The sequence below is a fragment of the Notamacropus eugenii genome, chromosome 4 (assembly GCF_028372415.1).
Source record: "Notamacropus eugenii isolate mMacEug1 chromosome 4, mMacEug1.pri_v2, whole genome shotgun sequence".
In the NCBI taxonomy this organism is placed as follows: domain Eukaryota; kingdom Metazoa; phylum Chordata; class Mammalia; order Diprotodontia; family Macropodidae; genus Notamacropus; species Notamacropus eugenii.
Genome location: NC_092875.1, coordinates 54908863 through 54930336, shown reverse-complemented (window position 1 = coordinate 54930336; position 21474 = coordinate 54908863). Strand labels below are relative to the sequence as shown.

Below are 21474 nucleotides of genomic sequence, written 5' to 3'. Positions count from 1 at the left end.
CTACTGCTACTAGTAATAACAACCAGTAGTTAAGGTTTGCAAAGCACTTTACTTAATTGCAAGAGTCCTGAGCTGAGTATCAATAGACCTACCTGGGTTTGAATTTCCATTGTGTTCCTAATTTGTTTTGTATAAATTTCCTTTTTTCCCCCTGGGTCTCAGCTTTTCTAACTATAAAATGAGGAGGTTGGAATAAATGATTTTTTTTAAAGCTCTAGCATTCTACATTCCACTTTCAAAAGTTTCTTTTCCTTCTGACATTTCGTAGTCAAAGATCCCTTCCAAGTCTTACACTCTGTATTTTATATTCTAAGAATCCTTTCAGCTCTGACATTCTGTGTCTTATGTTCTCAAGGTCCTTCTGGATCCAATGTTCTGTGTTCTATGTTCTCACATTCTGTGCTCTACATTCTAGGGCCCTTATAGCTCTGAGATTCTATGTTCTGTGTTCAGCCCCTATAGCTGTGCTATTTATTCTGTGTTCTAAAGGCCTTCCCAACTCTGACACTGTGTTCTCTGTACTAAGAACCATTGCAGCTCTGATCTTCTGTGTTCTCTGATTCTAGGATGAGTTCCACCCATTCATTGAGGCCTTGCTGCCCCATGTCCGAGCATTCGCCTACACCTGGTTCAACCTACAAGCTCGGAAACGCAAGTACTTCAAGAAGCATGAGAAGCGCATGACGAAGGATGAGGAGCGGGCTGTGAAGGATGAGCTGCTGGGGGAGAAGCCTGAGGTCAAGCAGAAATGGGCCTCCCGCCTCCTGGCCAAGCTGCGCAAGGACATCCGGCCCGAGTGCCGAGAGGACTTCGTCCTAGCCATCACAGGCAAGAAGCCTCCAGGATGTGTCCTCTCGAACCCCGACCAGAAGGGCAAGATGAGGAGAATCGACTGTCTTCGCCAAGCAGACAAGGTGTGGCGGCTTGATCTCGTCATGGTCATCCTCTTCAAGGGCATCCCCTTGGAGAGCACCGACGGGGAGCGGCTGGTCAAAGCTGCCCAGTGTGGCCACCCTGTGCTTTGTGTCCAGCCCCATCACATCAGTGTCTCAGTGAAGGAGCTTGACTTGTACCTGGCCTATTTCATCAGAGAGAGAGGTAGGGAAGACCCAGCATGGACCCAGTGATGGGTCACACCGAATGTGTGTACATGTGTTGGGGGTGGGGAGCAGTGCAGCCTTGTCAGCATTGGAAATGGGGCCTAGGACTTCCCCCAGGCCTGTGATACGGAGACAGGTCTGAGGGGACATGGACTCTGCCTTCAGAGAGCCCCTCTCCCAGTGTGAGAGGGGCCCTTATGGAGCCCTCAGTCTGAGAGTGCAGCCAGGACAAATATGAGAACTGGAACTTGGAATTACTGTGGCTAGGACAAATTCATTTGCAGAGCAGGAAGGACAGCAGTTGCCATAGAAAAAAAGGTAGCTCATTCAAGTCAACAAAAATTGATTTAGTGCCTACTGTGTGCCAAACATTGTGCTAAGTGTTTGGGTTACAAAGAAAGGCAGAAACATTCCCTATCCTAATAGGGATAGGGGACAGATAACGTACAAACACCCAGAAACAAATAAACTAGAGTTCTTTCGAGAGGGAAGATACTTGCTAAGGGGAGCAAGAAAGACTTCTTGCAGAAGGTGGGATTTTATTTGGTTCTTGAAAGAAGCCAGGAGGTGGAGATGAGGAGGGAATGAATTCCAGACATGAGGGATAGACAGAGAAAAGTTCATGGAATTGGGAGACAGGACATCCTGTGTGAGTGACAGCAAGAAAGTTAGTGTTGTGGATCAAAAAGAACGTGGAGGTGGAATACGGTTTAAAAATACTGGAAAGATAGAAAGGACTTCAGAAGGCAAACAGGATTTTATTTTTCATCCTGGAGTTAATAGGGAGCTTTGGAGGCTATTCATTAGGGGAATTTATATGGTCAGAATTCATTAAGAGGAATCAAGAATTCTTAGAGATTCTGGCCCTTCTCCTAAAGGAAGCTGGAGAGACGGGGGGCCCAGGAGAGGGATGCTGTGGAGATGGGGGACAGCCAGGACAAGTCCTGCCTTGCCTTCGCCATGGCAGAAGATGGTGAGGCCAAATGGAGGGGTAATGGACACTGTGGGAAGTGTGTGCTCACTAGCGAATATGATATCCAGTGCTAATTCCCCAATTGTTCCATGTTCCATGTTTGTTATAGCTTTGCATAGCAAGTACATACAAAGAGCAAGACATGAGACCCAAGTCAATGGGGATGGACCCAACAGAATGGCTCTCTACGCTGGTGGGATTGAGTGACTAGAACTCGGTAAATCAGGGTGAATATGGGGCAGCTTTTAGGAGAAAATTTAGAAATTTTGAGAAGAATCTGGTAGAGAAGAGGAATGGGGAACAGAGTAGAAGGTTCCCCAAGTTCCTTCTGCCTCTTCTGTGCTCTACAAATTCCTAGAGTTTGAACAATGGGCAGAAGGTAGAACCAGTTTCCATTCTCTCCCTCGAGGTAAACACACCAAGGCTTAATGGGGTCAGGAACAGCATCTATAAAGACCTGAAGGGAAGGAAAAGGGAGTAAAGATATATACCATATATATTCCAAGATGAATCTTGGAACTGACTTTCTGGCTCCAGGAGCTGGAGGGAGAAATTTGAGGCCATAGAATCATGGAAAGAACTATGGGATATTAGTACCTGGGTGGTATAGAAGAATTACAATAAAGAGAAGCTAAGTTCAAATCCTGTCTCAGACACTTACCAGTTGTGTGACCCTGGAGAGGTGACTTAACTTTTCTCAGCTTCAGTTTCTTCATCTATGTTGTCGTTCAGTTGTTTTCAGTTGTGTCCAACTCTTGGTTAGAGCATTTGGAAACCAAATTTGAAACCATTTGGGGTTTTCTTAGCAAAGATCCTGGAGTGGTTTGCCATTCCTTCTCCAGCTCATTTTACAGATGAGGAAACTAAGGCAAACAGGGTTAAGTGACTTGCTCAGGGTCACACAGCTAGATGTATCGGAGGCCAGATTTGGACTCAGAAAGATGAGTCTTCTTAACTCCAGGCCTGGTACTCTATCTACTGTGCCACCTAGCTGCTCAGTCCTCATCTGTAAAATGGGGCTAATAATGACATCTACCTCTCCATGTTCTAGTTTCAACTGTGCTGCCAACTTTCTGTGTGACCTTGGACAAGTCCTTTCTTCTAATGGCTCTCTGTGTCTTTATTTGTAAGATGAGAGAGTTGGTTTTGGTTGTTTCAAAGACTCTGTGTTCTATACTCCCAATGCTCTATGAGGAGTTATAGACAGTGTGTGCGCTGGGCAACAAGATCCAAGAAAGCTTCCAAGAGTAGATGGTACTTGAAGGAGACCTCAGTTGAGGGGGTGGGGAGAGATAGAATTCTTATCAGTGGAGATAAGGAGAGGGGAAGGATCAAAGCAAAGGCCTGGGAGCTGGATTTAGGGAGCTTAGGTGAGGCTAGCTCTCTGAAGATGGACGCAGAGTCTGTCATCAGAACCGTACATGAAGCCTTTTCAGATTGATAAAACCTTTCAGGGTTGGCCTGTTGATGGCCTTTGAGAACTCAGAGTTATCCTCACACCACATAGGACAGAAGGAGATGTTAGTGGAGGATATGTACTTATACCCAGTGACTCTGCAGCTACGAAGACCTAAAATCCTTCACTGAGACCTACCTCCCCCAAGTCTGCTTACAAAGGCACACAGGTACCAAAGGTGCTGGGTGAAATTACCTGTCAGACATGATCTGGACAGCAGTATACAAACACACATATATCTGCTTTATCTTCTGATTATAAATGGAAATAGATACTCCTCAAGATGGCTTTCAGAGAAGGAGCTGTGGAGTAGAGACACACACAGGGACAGAAGTAGGGATACAAGTGGGCAAGGATGTATAAAACAGGCAGAGAGGAATTGAGGTTAGATGGAAGGAGGAAGGGAAAAGAATGATTTTAAGAGGGAGCAAGAAAAATGGGAGAAAAATGAATATGGAAAGAAGGGAGATAGGGAGAGAGAGAAAGAGAGAGCAGTAGTTAGAGGACTTGGGTTTGAATTCTGCCTCTTCTACTAGCTGGGTGACCTTGGACAAGTCACTTAATCTCTGTCTGCCTCAGTTTCTTTATCTGTAAAATGAGGGGGTTGAACTCAGTGACCTTTAAGATCTGTTCCAGTTCTAAAGCTATGAGAGGCTATAAAATCTATTTTTGTGGGACATGACACCCTGCCCTGCAGTTCCCTCAGACTGCCCTGATACCAGATTAGAAATGGGCTTTTTTTTTCAGAAATTGGCAGTCCAGAGGAAAAGAGAACTCAATCCAGGTGGACAGCTTTGGTGGTATAGGAGAGAAGAGGGGTGTAGAGACAATAGTGAGTGTATTTGGGGAAAGAAATGTCTGTCTGTCTAGCCATCTATAAAAGAGGTCCTTTAAAAAGGCCCTGGGTGCGGGGAACAGGTATTCAAGAAGAGCGCAGCCCCCAAAGCACTTTTCATCTTGTGAGTGAGGCAATGTGTTATTTTTCTGATTTTTTTCTTATGGAGAAACTGAGACTCAGGGAAGTTGTGACATGTCTAACAGAGCTGGTAAAAGTGTCAGGGTTCAAACCCAAGTCTCCTAGATCTAGTCCAACACTCTTTCCAGTAAATCGCAATGCCATTCAGAAGCAGAAATATTGAGGAGGGGCAGGAGGGTGGGGTGAAGGGTGTGAGGAGGGGGGGGCCCTTTGTGCTTTGAGATCTCTGTCAGGCCAGAGATAGACCCCGGCTGTCCCTGCTGCCTGGAAGGCGTCAGCCTCCTCCCCTCCTCCCACGCTTCCCTGACCTTGACCTATCCCCACCCCCACCAGCCTCTCCCCCTCCCCCCAGTGTCTGGGTCCAGGCTTCAGAGTCACCTGATCTGTCTAATTGGTAACAAACTCTGGGCTGTAAATACTCCTGGTGATAAGACCTTCTTAGCTTGTCACTTTCCCTGAGCTGAACTGACCAGCTGTTAAGGAGGCTGGGGGATTGTTTAAGGTAGACCAGGCTTCGAGGAGAGTGGGCTTTGCAGAAGGTGTCTGGGATAGGGCTCTGGTGGCCACAGGGTATCCCGGGGAGCCACAGGGTGGGTAGAAGACAGGATATATTGTTAATCTGAGACGACAATGAGATGGTTTTTATGAAGGGAATTTTCAGCAAGCTAAACAGACAGAAAGATATTGAGTAAAAAAAGAGATGTTTTCCATGGAGGAGGACTCGACCAGGAACAGGAGAGACCTGATCAAAAGCCCCAAGGCACTGAGGAGAGGTGCTGTGTTCGGTCTGAGCCAGTTGTGTCCCCCATTTACCCTGACAGAGGGACAGAGGAATGGAACTTTTCTTTCTGTAAGACAGACGGAGGTTAGAAAGATAACAAAACTTCCAGCAGGTTTGAGTCTCCCAAAGAGTGATGGTAGTCACTTAATAAATGTTTATTGAATTGAATTGAATGAATCCTCTTCCCTAAGATAGATCTTTCCTTACCTCAGATCTTTCCACCCCAAGTCAACCTGGAAGAGCTGATGTTACTCAGAAGTAGCCCGAAGCCAGTGGCTCTCAAGAGGTTGAGACCAGTTTGATTGAAGTAGATGGTATTTTTAGGAGATATGGGGAGATAAGAATGTGACCACATCGTGGAGGGTCTTTGAATACCAGGTTGAGGAGTTGAAAATTTCTCCTGTATACAGTGGGAACCATGGGAGGTATTGGAGCAGGAGAAGTATTTGACCAGAAGTGGGTTTTGGAAGAAATGATTCTGAAAGTTTGAACAAGAGGAATGGAAAGGGGAGGAGAGTAGATACTGATTAGATTGGAGTCAGGACATAATTTACTCTAAAATCGAAAATAAAATGTTAGAGCTGGAAAATGCCCTGGGACTGACTAGATATCTGGAAGCTAGGGCTCTAGGCCTGGCTTTGTCTCAGCTTCTGCCTCCCTCTATGATCTTGGGCAAATCACTATCTATCCCTAAGACTCATTTCAAAGTCTCTTAGCTCTAATATACCAGGAACTCAAGATCATTGGGTCAGACTCCCGTGGTTCGCCTGTTGGAAAACCTAGGCCCTCAAAGAAGGGACTTGCCCAAAGGCACATAGCAAGTTAATGACAAAACCAGGACTGAGAAGGCAGGTGTTCTGACTCCCAGAGCAGGCCTCTGGCTTTCCTTCCCACCTCCCACAGTTGGGCATGTTTGGAGTCCCTCTGAAAAGTCTCTCTTTCAAATTCTCTCCTCCTTCACCAAACACCTTCCACCACTTCCACCACCTCTGGCAATGGAGCCTGATGCCAGGAAGACTGGGGAAAGCTGCAAGCTATTCCCTCAGGGAAAGGTCTGAGTCTGAGTGTGGCCGAGTGAACGAAGTCCTTCTCTTCACCCTGGGCTGTGACTATCCAAATTCCCCGGACAATCTCTGACAGCAGTAGGGATTTAGATTAGCTCTCACAGACTTGGCAAATGTTTTCATAAGAAGAACCTCGACTTCTACTGAGCGTTTGGGTTAACAGGATGCTTTTGTAGCAACAGCCTTGTGAGACGAGGGGAGCAAGTGTTTTTAACACACTTCTTACTAGGGAAGTTGAGACTCAGGAAAGGCAGGTCACTGGCCTGAGACCCAGGCTGAGTAGTCCTGTACAGAGGCAGGAAGATAACTAGGGAGCTTTGGGGGGGGGGGGGGGGGGAAGGGGGGGGGATGTGGAACAGAGGACAGAAGAGAGGGCCTATTCCTGCCACCAAAGGGTTGTTGGGTCCAGGTTGAGGGGGAGGATTGGGCTGGTTGGAGTGGCTGAGAAGGCCAAGGGCTCGTTAAGATGCAGCCTCCGTTGTTTCCCCACTTTATCAATCTGGAACTTGTCTCTGGCAGCTCCTGCCTGCATCCTTCCCTCCCTTCTTCCCCCTCCCCCCCACATACAGGAGGCACCACCTCAGAGCTGAGCTGATAAAATTTTGAAGAGAGTTTTTTTGCTGGTGTCAGCACAATTTCCCAGCCGGCGCTCCCCCGCTCCCCCATCCCCAGCTCCGTGCTCCCTCCCCTGCTGCTGGAGCCTGGGGGCCCTTAGCCCTCACCCTATTCCTGGTCCCCCAGGAGGCCTCTCTTGGGTCTCCACTCTCCCCCAGTATGTTCCTGCTCTTCTCCCTCCCTCCTCTCTTCTTTCTTTCCCTCTCTTCTTTCTTGTAATAAGAAATACAGTATAAAATGCTTAAGAATCCTGGACTGAGTATCAGAAAAGACCTGGATTCTAGTCCCGGTTCTGACCCAAATTCATTATGTGCCCCTGAACGACTCTCATTCTTTCTCTGAGCCTCTGTTTACCCTTCTGTCAAATGATAGGGACTTAATAGTCCCTAGGAGCCCTTCCAGTTCAAAGTTCCATGCTCTCATTCCTATCGCCCTATTCTAGCAAACTCTCCTAGCATCCCAGGGCTGTTTACTTGGGTCCCATCCTCAGTTTAGCTTGCAAAATAGTATGGGTGCCCTGCCCTAGCTTTTGCATTGTGGAGAGGGATAAATGACAGAAAACATCCAGACACTCTATGGTCTGGGGTGTTACTGCCAGTCATTCAGTCAATAAACATTTATTAAGCACCTACTATGTGCCAGGTACTATTACTAAGCACTAGTAATTATTATTGTTATAACAACAGTTAAGACATCAGAGCTAGGATGGGCCTCTTCGTCAGAACTGGAATGGTTTTTAAAACATAAGCTGCCTCAGCTGGAAGGCAACCCAAAGACCACCTAGTTAAAGCCTCTCATTTTACTGGGCACTGAACAGAGGCTCAGAGCTGCCCAAAGTCACACAGTGAGTCAGGGTCAAAGCTGGGACTAGAAATGAGGCACCCTGGCTCTCAAACTAGGACTCTTTTAGCTCTATCCAGGTGCCTCTCAAAGAAGTAAGGGAAGGGTGTACCAGTTGAGGGGTGGTGGGAGGAACCTAGCCACCTCTCCAGGCATCTGGCATTAATAAGGGCTGGGTTCTGGCTGTTACCGCTCTTCTCAGTTTCATGATTGATGGTAGTAGACGGGGGAGGCCTAGGCCAAGCCCAGAGGCTTCCTCCCTCTGCCCACTGCAGCCCCCACCCTTGTCTGTTTCTTGAGGGTTGGTGGGGGTGGGGGTAAGATAGGGAGGCTGGTGGGAGGATTGGATAGAGGGGCTGGGCAAGAAGACATAATAGGTAATAATCAATACCTCTTCCATTTGTCTGGTAATTTCTACCTAAATGATAGAATGTTAGAACTAAAAGGGCCCTTAGAACCTAGAGAAATAGACAGGGGAGAGCCTTCTGAACGTGAAAGGCAAAGGCTTGGTGATAAGTCTGATCCACTCATCTTACAAATGAGGAGACTGAGCGATTCTCCCAAAGTCACACGTATAAGTCAGTAACTTGGCCAGGGCTGAAGCCCAGGCTCTTGACTCCCTGTCCAGGATCCTTCTCCCACATCATGCTGTCTTTCCCCTTCCCCCGAACCCTACCTGCCATACGAGATAGAGGCCATTCATCAGGACCCCTTAGAAGGTGGGGCAGGGGAGAAGATGGGATCTCCAGCTCTGTCTCTGACTCCCTATGGAACTTTAGATAATTAAATTCCAAGGAATGAACATTTATTATGTGCATTGCAATTGAATGAGCATTAGCGTGTGTAAAACAGCAGGCAACATACAGGGATACCCTCACAGAGCTTAAATTCTGCTGGGGAGGATTCAACACATATACAGAAAGGAAAAAAAGTGTGTACAAAGTGATTTCAAGAAGGAGAGAATGGTAAGGGGTGGGTGGAGATTTAAAAAGTCTTGTGTAAGATGTAGTATCTGACTGAGCTTTGAAGAAAGCTTGGAAATTCTATAAGGAGGAGGGGGGAGTAAGAAGGAAGGAAAGGAGGAGGGAGGGAGAGAAAGAAAGAAGGGAGGAAGGAAGGAAAGGAGGGAGGGAAGGAGGGAGGGGCATTCCATATACGGGGTACCACTTGAGCAAAGGTATGGAGGCAGGACAATGGTAATGTACTGTTTGATTTAGCAGGAGCAGGTAGGTGAGTGAGACACTTTCTATTCCTGAGCCTCAGTTTCCACTCCAGTTTGTTTGAGGCTAATAATCCCAGGCTGCCTGAGGAGGCTGTAATGAAGAACAAAAGAGATCTTGGTTGGGAAAAGGCCTTTTACAGATTTAAGTGTAAACTATTAAAAAAGATTTGTGCTGAAGACCCCAGGAGGACCCTAGCTTTGTGGCTGGGAGCCACTGATTCCACTAACTGTGGTTGTTGCTGTTACTTGGGCTCCAAGTATGAGGAATAATTCTGATTCTAGCTCACATTTCCATCAAGGGGGAGCATGATGTGATGGGAAAAGTGCTTGCCTGAGAAGAGGGTGAGACCCTAACTTGACTTGAGCCAGGATGGAGGCAGTGGAAAGAGGGTTGGATTTGGAAACCTGAGTTAAAATCCCAGACCTGATACTTAACTACTGCCCATGTGACCAAGTTGCTTTGTGTCTCCGGGCCTCAGTTGCCTCATTCCTAAAAGGAGAGGATTGGACAATGACCTTTCAGTGTCTGAAAAGTCATACCTGAGACACTTTACTAGCTGTGCGTGTGACCATGGGTAAGTGTCTGAGCCTCAGTTTCCTTACCTGAAAAAAGGTCCTACTTACTCACTTTATGCTGCCATTGTGAGGATTCAAAGAAATGATGTAGGAAAGGGCTGTATCACTGCCATAATATCCTCCCTGCAGTGAGGTAGGAAAGAGCCCTCAGCAGGAAGGGGCCTACCTGGAGGAAAAATGGGAAGCCCATGGGCTGAGGCGAATGGTGGGGAGCACAGTAGGACATCAGGGTTCAGGAACTGCGAAGAACCTCAGAGGTCATTTCTTTATCTCTCTTATTTTACAAATGAGGAAACTGAGAACAACAGAGGTTAGGTGATTTGCCTAAGATTACACAGACGGTAGGTTGGAGACAGAATTTGAACACAGGACCTCCAATTCCAGAGTGAGTGCTCATTCCTCTAAACCCCACTGGTGGGGGCCTGAGGAACTAGGGAAGTCTGTGCCTGCTGGGAGCTGACTCCACCTTCATCCATGCCGGTCCTTTCCCTGGAGTCGGGGAAGGGAGCCTTGGAAACGTCACTCCATCTGGCTCCAGGGGGGGCCTGTTCAGGGGTTTGGCTGAAGACTGGGGTGTGGAGGGCCTGTGGCAGACGCTTCTGTGGCTTCCTGGCTCCTGGGGTGGGCGGGGAGGTCGCTGATGAAAGTCAAAACCCTTGCGGTGTAATGGTAATCAATTTCTCCCGATCGATGCTCTGGGACCGACCTCCGGAGCCGAGGGGGGAGGGGTGTGCACCAGAGCACACACACACACGTTCGCACGCACACACACACACACACACACACTCACACTCACACAAGCTCAGCCTGCCACTGCATCAGGGCAGCTCAATTTCCCTTACTCGTACTGCTGACTCGGCAGTTTGCCAGGGAGTGGTGGGGAGCCAGTCAGGGGCTGCTAGCAGGAGACCAGTCCCACTATTGTAGACCTCCTCACCCTTCAAGGCAAGGTCCAGATGACCCCTCTTTCAGGAAGCCTTCCTTGATCCTGTCTCCTCCCCTAACCCCAACATTCTCCCCACCCCAACACTTGGTTTCCACTGGCCCTTTTCCCCACCCTTCTTGTGTAGTTCCCTCAAGGCAGGGGCATTTTCACTCTTTCTTTTCCCCATGTGTGTAGTGGTGGATGGAGAGTTAACCTCAAACTCAGGAAGATCTCGATTTAAGCTCTGAGACCTACTTACTGACTGTGATCCTGGCAAGTCACAAACCACTTCAGGACCCTACGCCATCACTTCTCAAAGTAGGGTACAAGAAACTCTGGGAGTCCCTGAGACCCTTTCAGGGCCTCAGTGCTATTTTCATGATAATACTAAGATGTTTTAATTTTCAGTAAGGTAAATATCTGAAGATATAACCCACTTAAACAAAAACTCTTCGGATGGGGGAGTTGTCAATAATTTTTAAGAGTATTAAGAAGTCCTGAGACCCAGAAGTTTGAGAACCACTACTCTAGAAAACTCTCTAAGATGAGAAGGTATAGAGAAGGTGCTGGCCTGCTTTGGTACAGGAAGTTGTCCCTTCTGTCTGTGAAGTCACAGATTCATGCACAACGTAGATGCTTATGAAATATTTGTTGGATAGATGGATGGATGGATGAGTGGTTCAGGGTCCTTGTCTGTCACCCTAATAAACTATAAACTCCCTGAGGGCAAAGACCAGTTTATTCTTGACTCTTGCCTAACTCTCAAAGCCTAGAATCAGATTTATATGGAATAGTCATCTATATAATAGCTATTTCTTGAAGGAATGAACAATGGTGGAAAGACAACAGCCCAGCAGAGACAAGCAAATGAATGAGTGAAGATACAGGTATGCACAGTCAGTCAACAGGCATTTATTAAGTACTTACTATGTTCTATGCACTATACACATGGTGCATAGAGTAGCCAAAAAGGCAAAAGCTTTGTCCTTATCCTCAGAGAGCTTTAATTTTATAGGGGAGACAATGTGTAAGTAACTTATGTGCACAGAAGATATATGCAATGTAGAAGAAAGATCATCTCAGAGAAATGGTGCTAGGAGACATACTAGGAAAGTGAGGAAGTGAAGGTGAGGAGGGAGATTATTCTAGGCATAGTCCAAATGTAGAGAGGTGGGGTGCTCAGGTAGACACACAGAGGCAGATAGAAGATGTAAGTAAAATCACAGAGATACATACATGAAGATCATGGGGTCAGAGAGATCATTTGATCCAATTCCCTCCTTTTACAGAGGAGAATTAGACTGACAGAGACAGGCAGAGAGATGACAAGCCAGATCTAGGTGTGGATCCTGTTAGGGTCGTAGCAGTCATACAGTCATGAAGGGAAACTTGGCAAGGTCCAGGGGAAAAAGCCTTTAGAGTCAGAGTCAACCAACCCAGGTTCAAGGCCTGGTTCAGCCACTAACAAATCGTATGCCTTGGGCAAGTCTCTCTGGACTTCAGTTTCCCCATTTGTAAAATGAGAAAATCAGAACAGATCATCTTTAAAGTTCCTTCCAGCTCTAAGCACCTGTGATTCCACGAGACAAGTGGTGTGGAAATGCTGGCTGTGTGTATCTGAGGATGCACTGGGATGGCCTATGTGAGTTTGTGGGTCACTTAGTCCAACCCTTCCTTTTATAGATGAAGAAAGTAGGGAATATGGACATCAAATGGCTTTCTTCATGTCACACAGGTACCAAGAGAAAGAGTGGGGATTTGAATCAAGGGTCCTTTGGCTCAGAATTCAACCTGTTTTCCACTGTATCAAGCCTGCCTCCAATACTTAGTGAACTTCTGTTAGTATTGGGGGGGCATTGGTGTGTGCAATAGTTTCACTCATGTAGTTTGTGTTTGCATGTGAGAAAAAGGGAGAAATACACTGATATAGTCATGTGTGAAGCGGTAGTTAGTGGCCATGTTGAGAAGTTGGGGCAGGATATTTGGGGGTTGCGATGTCGGGGTGTTTCAGGTTCTGGGGAGAGCACAGACAGGACCTCTACATGTGGTGAGTTCAGGGATGGGAGTGAAGTGTGTGTTGGGGTTTGTTCTAAGGGGGTGGTGGGAGTGCTATGAGAAGTGGGGGCCACTAATCTGTAGGGAGAGGGGATATGAGATCCTATACCTTGGCTCCTCTAGAGCAGGCTTCCTACCCTGCCTAGCTAGGGAACCCTGGGGAGAGTAGGAGGTGTGGGGAGGCCAGGCTAACCCTAGTAAGAGCAAAATCAGCCCTTAGTCAGGAGCCCTGGCCCAGCCTACAGGGACAAGAGGTCTACCCCTGAACTTGAACTCCAGATGTGTCTGGGCTGACGGGAAGTGGGGGCTGGGAGGAGCGAGTGAGAGAGAAAGAGAGCCTGCTAGCTGGCTCTTAACCTCTTCCCTTCCCCCCACAGGCCTTCCCTGAGAAATCCAAACCCCGAGAGATGCCAGCAGCGGCGGCAGGGGGGAGGGGCAGGCAGGAGGGGGTGCCAGCACTGGGCTCAGCCGCATCTGCCTCCCGTCAGCCGGCTGCCAGCGCAGCCAGATGGCCTCCATCTGCCCAGCACACTGTGCCCAGCCTCCTGTGCCCATTCTTCCTTCTGTCTCTGTCTATGCCAGACTCCCAAGCGGGTAGTCGGGTGGGAGGATGAGAAAGGGGATGAGGGTAGGCCCCCCCTAGAATGTCTGGATCAGGATACTAGGGCCATGGGCATGGTTTGGGGGTGGGGAAGATGTGCTAGAAGGGGTGACAGGGGGCTGGCCCGATTTGGGGATGAGTACCAGCTGTGGATAATTGTCTGAGTCTCTCAACAGGGCTGGGGATAAAGACTAGGGAGTTTGGGGAGGCAGAGCTGGGGACAAATCCCAAGCCAAGTGACAGGGAACACATATGGGGGTGTTGTGTCCTTACCGTAGTGGAATGTATGCCACAGATCTGGGTACAGGACAAGAGAAAAGGAAGCAGGGTGGTGGATTGAAAGGCGTTCCTGTCACTAGAGTCAGAGAATTGTCTTATCGTCCTGGCTTTGTGGCCACTTGCTAACTGGGTGATTGTGGGTTCTGAACCTCTGAGTTTTAGTTTGATTATTGGTAAAATGGGAATAATTATGAGTGAACTAGTGAGAATTATTAGATATTATTAATATTATAGGATCACTTCTAGAATAGAAGGTGGCACAGGGGAAAGAGTACTAATTTTGGAGTCTGAGAACCTGAGTTCAGATCCCGCTTCTGACAGTGCCTATTTAAACCCTAGGCCAATCACTCAGCCTCTCTGGGCCTCAGTTTTCTCATTTGTAAAATGAAGGGAAGAAGTCATCTCAGGTCCATCTGAAGTCCAATCCTTTTTACAGATGTGGAAACCGAGACCTTGTCCAAGATCTTACAGCAGGTCAGTGGCAAAGTCAAGCCTCAGATCCAACCAGGTCTTTTGACTCTCAAACTTTCCCCAATTTATCAGATAAGGCAGCTTCCTGCATTGAGTGGCTAAGAGGAGGGTCTCTGGCCAAGGAAAGGGGCAGACCTGGTTCTTTTACCCTAGTCTGCCCCCACCGCCTGGGCCTAGAATAAAAAGTGACTGAGAAGCCCTCATCCTTGCTTGTTTCCTGTTTCTGCTGTTATGTGTTGGAACCACTGGCTGTGGTCTGGTCTGGAGAGCAAGGAAACTTCCTGAATCAATCTACCAGTGACCTTGAGTGTCTCCGTCTTCCCTAGGCCTAGTGTTTGGTGTGGGCCCAGACTATAGGGGCCTGGGAGGAGCCCTAGCTCTTGGCTGCAGTGACTTCAGTCCTCGCCAAGGGGATAGCCTTGATTGTCTCCCAAACACACACACACACACACACACACACACACACACACACACACACACACACACACACACACACACACACACACACACACACACACACACACCCTCACCCTTCCTAGGATGGTGCAAAGGACCTCACATTTATTTATACACCAATGTACAACTCCAAACATTCACATCCATTCCCTCTTTCCTCTGAGTTTGCCATGGCCCCATGAGGTCCATAGGCCCGGGATTGTGCGCCTTATTTTTATAGAAAGGGAAACTGAAATGCAGAGAGATGATATAGTGGCTTTCCCTCCACTGGAGGTTTGCAAGTGAAGGGTAAATGATCAGTTTTCAAGGGTCTCATAAAAAAGATAAGGGAATTCTTGCCTGTCAGGTAAGGCTTGGAATAGATGGAGTCTCTGGTACCTTCTGGTTCTAAGAGTCTATGATCCTGTGGTCATAGGCTAGAGCTGAGATTTAAACCCAGTTCTTCACTCTTTTCATCATGACATGGTGAGCCTTGGAACTGAGAGGGATCGTACATGGGGCTGTCAAATTGTCTCTACGTATGTCCATTTGTAGGAGCAAATGTCTTTGTGAATCTGTGAACAATACATATTGATGGTTGCGTTGTGTTCACGTGAGTGTATGTGTAAGAATGTGTTTTATGTCTGTGTCAGAACATATTTCTTTGCATCACACATACAGGTCTATTTGTGGAAGAATATGATTGTCTTTGCACTATTAAAATATGTTTGTGCATCTTTGTCTATATATTTTTGTAATATTGTTTTTCATTATGGAAAGTCACAGGTTCATCCATTTTGAGCTGGAAGACTTAGGCCAACCCCCTCATTTGACAAACACTACATGACTTGCCCAGTATCACATAGGGAATGTGTAGCTAGGTGGCCCAGTGGGTAGAACACTGGGCTTGAAGTCAAATTTAGCCTTAGACACTTAATAACTGTGTGACCCTGTGCAATCTCTGCCTTAGTTTCCCCATCTATAAAATGAGAATAATAGTACCTACTTTCTAGATTGCTTTTTCAAAGGAGATAATAATTGTAAAGTGCTTTGCAAACCTCAAAGCACTAAGTGGATTTGAACCCAGGCCCCTTGACTCAAAATCAAACAGTCCATCCACATATTGCTCACTGCTTCTGTGTATACACATGTATTTGGTTCCATTTGTGACAAAATGTATTTACACGTCCATGTATTTCCAAGTCCAAGTATTTGTGAATATGAGGGTTATAGGGCACAATCAGCTCCTCACATCTTTAAAAACAAAAAACAAAAACAAACCCTCACCTTGGTTTTTGAGTCTCATCCCATCTCTCCTCCTCATCACTGCTAAATTTCTTGAAAAAATTGAATCTACCTTTTGCCACTACTTCCTCACAAGTTGTTCCTTCCTACTTCCTGTAATTTGGCTTTCACCCCAACCTCTACTGAAACTGCTTTCTCAAGGTTCACCAATGATCTGATTGCCAAATTTTTGTTGTTGAGTTATTCAGTTGTGTCCTACTCCTTATGACCCCATTTGGGGCTTTCTTTGGCAAAGATATCAGAGTGGTTTGCCATTTTCTTCTTCAGCTCATTTTATAGATGAGGAAACCAAGGCAAACAGGGTTAAGTGACTTGCCCAGGGTCACAAAGCTAGGAAGTGTCTGAGGTCACATTTGAACTCGGGTCCTTCTGACTCCAGGCCTAGCACTCTATCCATTGCACCTTTTCTTTTATCAGTTCTCATCTTCCTTGACCTCTCTAAAGTTTCTGGCGCTGCTGGCCACTCCTTCCTGCCGGACCCTTTCCCTTCGAGTAGCTTCAGGAGACACTGCAAACACCTTTGCCTCCTTTGCTGACTCCCTCTCATTTCTTGATCCCTTAATAAGTGTTCCTCAAAAGTTGGTCTTTAGCTCTCCTCTCTTCTGTCCTCCCCTACTGGATCTCATTCATTCCCTCCTATCACCTACCATCTTTATGCTGTAGATTCCTAAATCAGTTCTCTCCAGGTCTAATCTCTTTTCTGAGCTCTTCACTTTAGGACATCTCCACCAGAATGTCTCATCGGCACCTCAAAAGCAATATGTTAAAAAACAAAATGACTCATTATCCTTCCCACTCTACCTGCTTATCCTCCTGACTTCATTATTTCTTCCTGTGGCATCCCCATTCACCAAGGCTCCCACGTCTGTAAGATGAGGCTCTCTTTGTCCCTTCCCACTCTTTCATGTCTCCTATACTCACAGGTAGTGAGTGTGGTCCCTTTCCCCTCCACAATTTCTCACAATTGCCCCCTTTTCTCTAGACCTGTGCCTGCCACCTTATTGCAAACCCTTACTACTACTCCCTGGACTATTGCAATAGCCTCCTCTTTCCCCACCAATCCATTATTCCAACTGATGCCACAGTAACCATACTTATATATGTAGATCTAGTCATGTCATTCCTCTGTTCAAAAAATCTTCAGTGGCTCCCAAGTCAAGTCCAGATCTTTTTACCTAACCTTTTGAAGGGCTTCCACAGTATGCTGCTACTCTATCTTTCCAGTCCTATCTCATATTGTTCCCCTCCAAGTACTATAGGTTCTAGTTATGCTGAACAGTTCTCTGTCCTGCCTCCAACTCTGTGCCCTCCTATCTCTGCCTCTTGGTTCACAATGTTCTTCCCTGGAATGCCCTCCCTCCTCTTCTTTGTGTATCCATCTTTTAAAGCCCAACTCAGATGCTCTATGTAGCACACCCTGACCCCTGTCCCTCACTTAGGCATGGCCTTCCCCCTTAAACCTGACATAGCATTTTCTGCACCTCTCTAGTGTACTTGGGATCACAGGATCATAGATCTAGAAGATCTGGGAGGTCATAACCTTCTTCCCCATTTTACAGATTAGGAAATAAAGATCTAGGGAGGTTAAAAGCTAGTGCCATGCAGCTAGCAAGCATTGGAAAGACTTTTCTGACTTCAGAGCCAATGGAATGCTATGGATTATAGCTATCTGTGTATATGTCTAAATACCTAATACAATGTAAGATTCACAAGGCCAGGCACCTCTATAGTTTGTATCTGCTGGAGATGCTGCACACAGTAGGCGCTTAATGAATATTTATTCGTGAATAATTGAATGAGTTAGGGTTTGTGTGCATCCTGGGGGGTGGGGGAAGGTGTCAGCCTCTCCAGCTTTTGGGCTCCATCCCCTCCTTCTCTAACTCCAGTTCAGTTGTGGTCCTCAAAAGGCTCTGTTTAGTCTTGTTGGAAGGTTGTGGCCTGGAACAGAAGTAGCAGCAGCCTATGGCGGCTGAGAAAAGCAGCTGGGAGGGGCTCTGCCAACTCTGCATCATGGTTACTGGCTCTCTCCTATCCCTGGTTCCCTATAAGACCCCTTCTGGTGAGCTGAGTCCCAGGTTCTGTCTGAGAATGGGGAGGGCAAGTGTGGGAAAACCAAGGAATCCTTATAGAATATAATAACAACTCCTATTGATACAGAGTATTAACACATTACCTCATTTTGTCCTCATAGTAACCTTATGAAATAGACAGTAAAAGTTATATTATGCCCATTTTATAGGGTTAAGAACTAAGGCCCAGAGAGGAGAGAGTTGCTCAAAGTCAAACAGCTACTAAGTGGCAGAGCCAAGACTTGAACTGAGAGTTCTTTGTTCCATTAGCCTATGCGGTTTATCCAATCAGACAGCCAGTAGCTGTGTGTCTGGATCAGTCCCTCTCTTTCTGGAGAGGATTGGAATCAGCGCTGGGTTCCAGTCCTTACCCTACGGCATCTCCCTCCAGATTTGTCACTTCCTTCTTTGGATTTCAGTGTCTTCATCTGTGAAATGAGAGTGATAATAATACTAGCCATGCCTAGCATTCTTTATTTTGAAGGATTGTTGAGAATCTCAAATGAGATAATGGCTACAGAAGTGCTTTGTGACTCTAGAGTACTATATATAAATGTCAGCTATTAATACTGGGAATCAGCTGTGGCCTAGTAGAAATCCAGAGACATAAGAAATGGAATCGACATCTAGTTAGCATCTACTATGTGCCAGGCACTGTGCTAAGTGTTTTACAGTTGAGGAAACTGAGGCAGACAAAGGTTAAGTGACTGACCCTGAGTCGCGCAGTTGAGGCCAGATTTGAACTCGGGTCTTCTATCTCCAGGCCCAATTCTCTATCCACTGAGTCACCTAACTGCCCGGAGAGTCTGAAGACCAGAGTTTAAATCCTTCTTTTGCCATAGTATTTGTGTGACCTCTGTACCTCAATTTTCTTTTCTATAAAATGGGAGGAATGATAAGATCTCTATCCCACAAGGTTAGAGAGAGATCAAATGAGATAATGTGGATAAAGCACATTGTCAGCTATAAAGTGCTATAATAATGTTGTTGTCATCGTTATTGTTATAGGAGACCAGAGCCCTGGCTGAAAAGCTAGAGATCTGAATTCAAATTTTATCACCTGCATTCATTGTGTGAACTTGGTCAGATAAGCTGTTTGTCCTCTCTAGGTCTCAGTGACCCCATCTTTAAACTGTCAGAGGTAACAACACTGAGGAGTAGGGAGATGTGGACTGCCCATCTTTTAAAGCAACCCAGCACCCCCTCCCCTATCGACCCACCTCCTTCCCAATCCATCCCCCCAGACCCCAGCCCCATCAGGGCAGCACAGTGATAGGGAAGAAAGGAACTTCCCTTTGGCCGGAGACGCCAGGCAGTTCAAGGGCTGGAGCCTGGACCCAGGGTAGCTGGCGTTCTGGCTGGGCCCTATGACAAATGGATCTGCTGTCTGTGCTGGGAACATTGCTTCTCTGTGAGGTTTGTTTATACGGAGCGGCTGTCTCAGACACTGCTGCCATTACTTATTTATAGAGAGCAGGGTGTTGGGGGCGGGAGGCATGAGTCTGTGGAAGTGAGAGAGATGGAAGAGAGAGAGGCCTTCCATCCTCGATTAGCTGACCTGTGGCTTTCTTGGAGGAGAGTCATCACTGAGGGATTGGGAGGGAAGGCTGGTGATGGGGAGCCACTCAATTTGGGAGGGGGCAGAGGTATGGCACCAGCTATGGAATGAAGGCTAGGAGGGACATCCAGGCTCCCTTCTGTCTAGGGTCAGAACAGGGACTGGCCTCAAGGCTGAAAGATAATCTGATTACCTTCTGAATAGCGAAGGCTCAGGGGGATGGAGGCTCACCAAGAGACCAAGAATCATAGGATTATAGAGTTCTGGAGCTAGAAGGGGTCGCAGAGGACATTTACGCCAGCTCCCTAATTTTGTACATGAACAACTTACCCTCAGAAAGGGTATGCCCTCAGAGAGGGTATGCCCAAGGGCACATAGGTAATACATAGCAGTCAGGATCTGAACCCAGGCCTTCCCACTCCAGTGCTCTCCCCACTGTGCCATACTCCCTCCCTAAAAGCAGGATCCCAACTGAGAAATGCACATGGGCTACATTTATACAGGGTCTTCCAGACTCTGAGAACCCTTAGGAATGGGAATTTGTCTCCTGAAAACAGTCTATTTTACATCTGGTCAATTCTGATTGTTAGGATTTTTAAAAATTATTACATTGAATGTCAAGCGGTTTCTGGGTAACTTATCCAACCTTCTGAGGCCAAGTCAAGTCAGCAAGTATTTATTAAGTGCTTTCTATACACTAGGCACTATGCTAAGTACTGTGGATACAAAGAAGGTCAAAAAACAATCCCTGCTCTCAAGAGGCTCTGTGTAATGGGGGAGAAAACATGCAAACAGCTACACACAAACGAGCTATATGCACAATGTACTGGAGATGATCTCAGAGGGAAAGATCAGGAAAGACTTCTTGTGCAGAAGAGAGGATTTGAGCTGATGCCTGAAAGAAGTCACCCAGGATAAATCTCCTTCCTTTTACAGCCATTTAAGTATTTGAAGATGCCCATTGTTTCCCTCTCCATCTTCTGTTTTCCAAGCCAAATACTTCTAGTCTCTTCATCCAGTCCTTGAATGGCTTGGTTTCCAGTCCTCTCCCTACTCTAGTTACCCTCCATATAGAAATGAACACAATACTCGGGATGGAGGCTGACGAGAGAGTTCCACTCATAGAGGGACTATGGTCTCCTTCATTCTGGACACATTCCATATCAAGAAGCCTGAACTTGGGCCCTAATCCTAGTCTAAAGTAGAACCTCTTAAAAATCAGAGCTGTCCAGTAATGGCCCTTGGAGATAGATATTCAAGCAAAGGCTGGATGGCCCACCCTTCCTGTCCCAGAAGGCTATGAAGGAAATTCTGACTCAGGGTGGGAGGCTGGACTAGACAGTCTCCCAAACCATAACCTAAGTGTTGCTGAGGTCAGGCTAGCACACAGGGATATCTGCTTTTTCTCCCAGTGCCCCGATTGCCTTTTTGGTGGCAGTATGATACAACGAAAAGAGTCCTTGGGATATCCTTGGGGAACCTGGGTTCTAGTGCCAGCACGACCTGGGACCTCAGGCAAGCTGCTTTCCTTCTCTAGAGAGGCTTTAATTTCCTCATCTATAAAATGGGGAGCATACAGTTTGCTTCCCTTCCAAATCCAATACAATGCAATTAACATCAATTATGCTGTCTACTGTGCTTACTGTATGCAAAGACAGTGCTAGATGTCAGGCATACAAAGACAAAATGAAAAACCAGTTCTTACCCACAAAGAGCTTATACTTACACTCCCGGGAATGGGTGATGGAGAATGTAACATACAAACAAATGAGTCACAAATAAGCATACCCATGTTATTTTGAGGAAGAGAGATTTCAGACCAGCTGAAAGGATTTGGGAAGGCTCCTCAGAGGCAGTGCTGTGAAAGCTTAACCTTGAACGAAGGCAGGGATTCTACCCATTGAAGGTGAGGGGGGAGTGATTTCCAAGTAGGCAGAGGTATGAGGAGATGTATTGCTAAGGGCTGGAGCAGAATATGAGAAGGTGGGTAACATACATTTCAGCTGGAAAGTCACACTGAAGAGTTTGCATTTTAGCCTTGAGGCAATAGGGAAACAGTGAGGTTTCTTTAGTGACGACTTTGTCAGACTCATGGTTTACCTTGGTGTCCATGTGGAAATTGGGTTGCAGGGGGGGAGAAAGTGGAAGTAGGGAATCTAGTCTCCCTCCCCAG

At 46.7% G+C, this 21474-nt stretch overlaps 1 protein-coding gene across 12 annotated transcripts in view; it reads left to right on the top strand.

The window, feature by feature from the left end:
- The window catches only part of NFIC (nuclear factor I C), a 165440-nt gene that overhangs the window by 32736 nt on the left and 111230 nt on the right, over positions 1-21474 (top strand). For all 12 annotated transcript variants that reach the window (XR_011965477.1, XM_072601061.1, XM_072601054.1 and 9 more), the window contains exon 2: positions 567-1098. Coding sequence is in view for 11 of the 12 variants with exons in the window: in XM_072601061.1 (XP_072457162.1) it covers positions 567-1098 (532 nt within the window). In the remaining variant the exon portion in view is untranslated. The remainder of the gene's footprint in view (positions 1-566; positions 1099-21474) is intronic.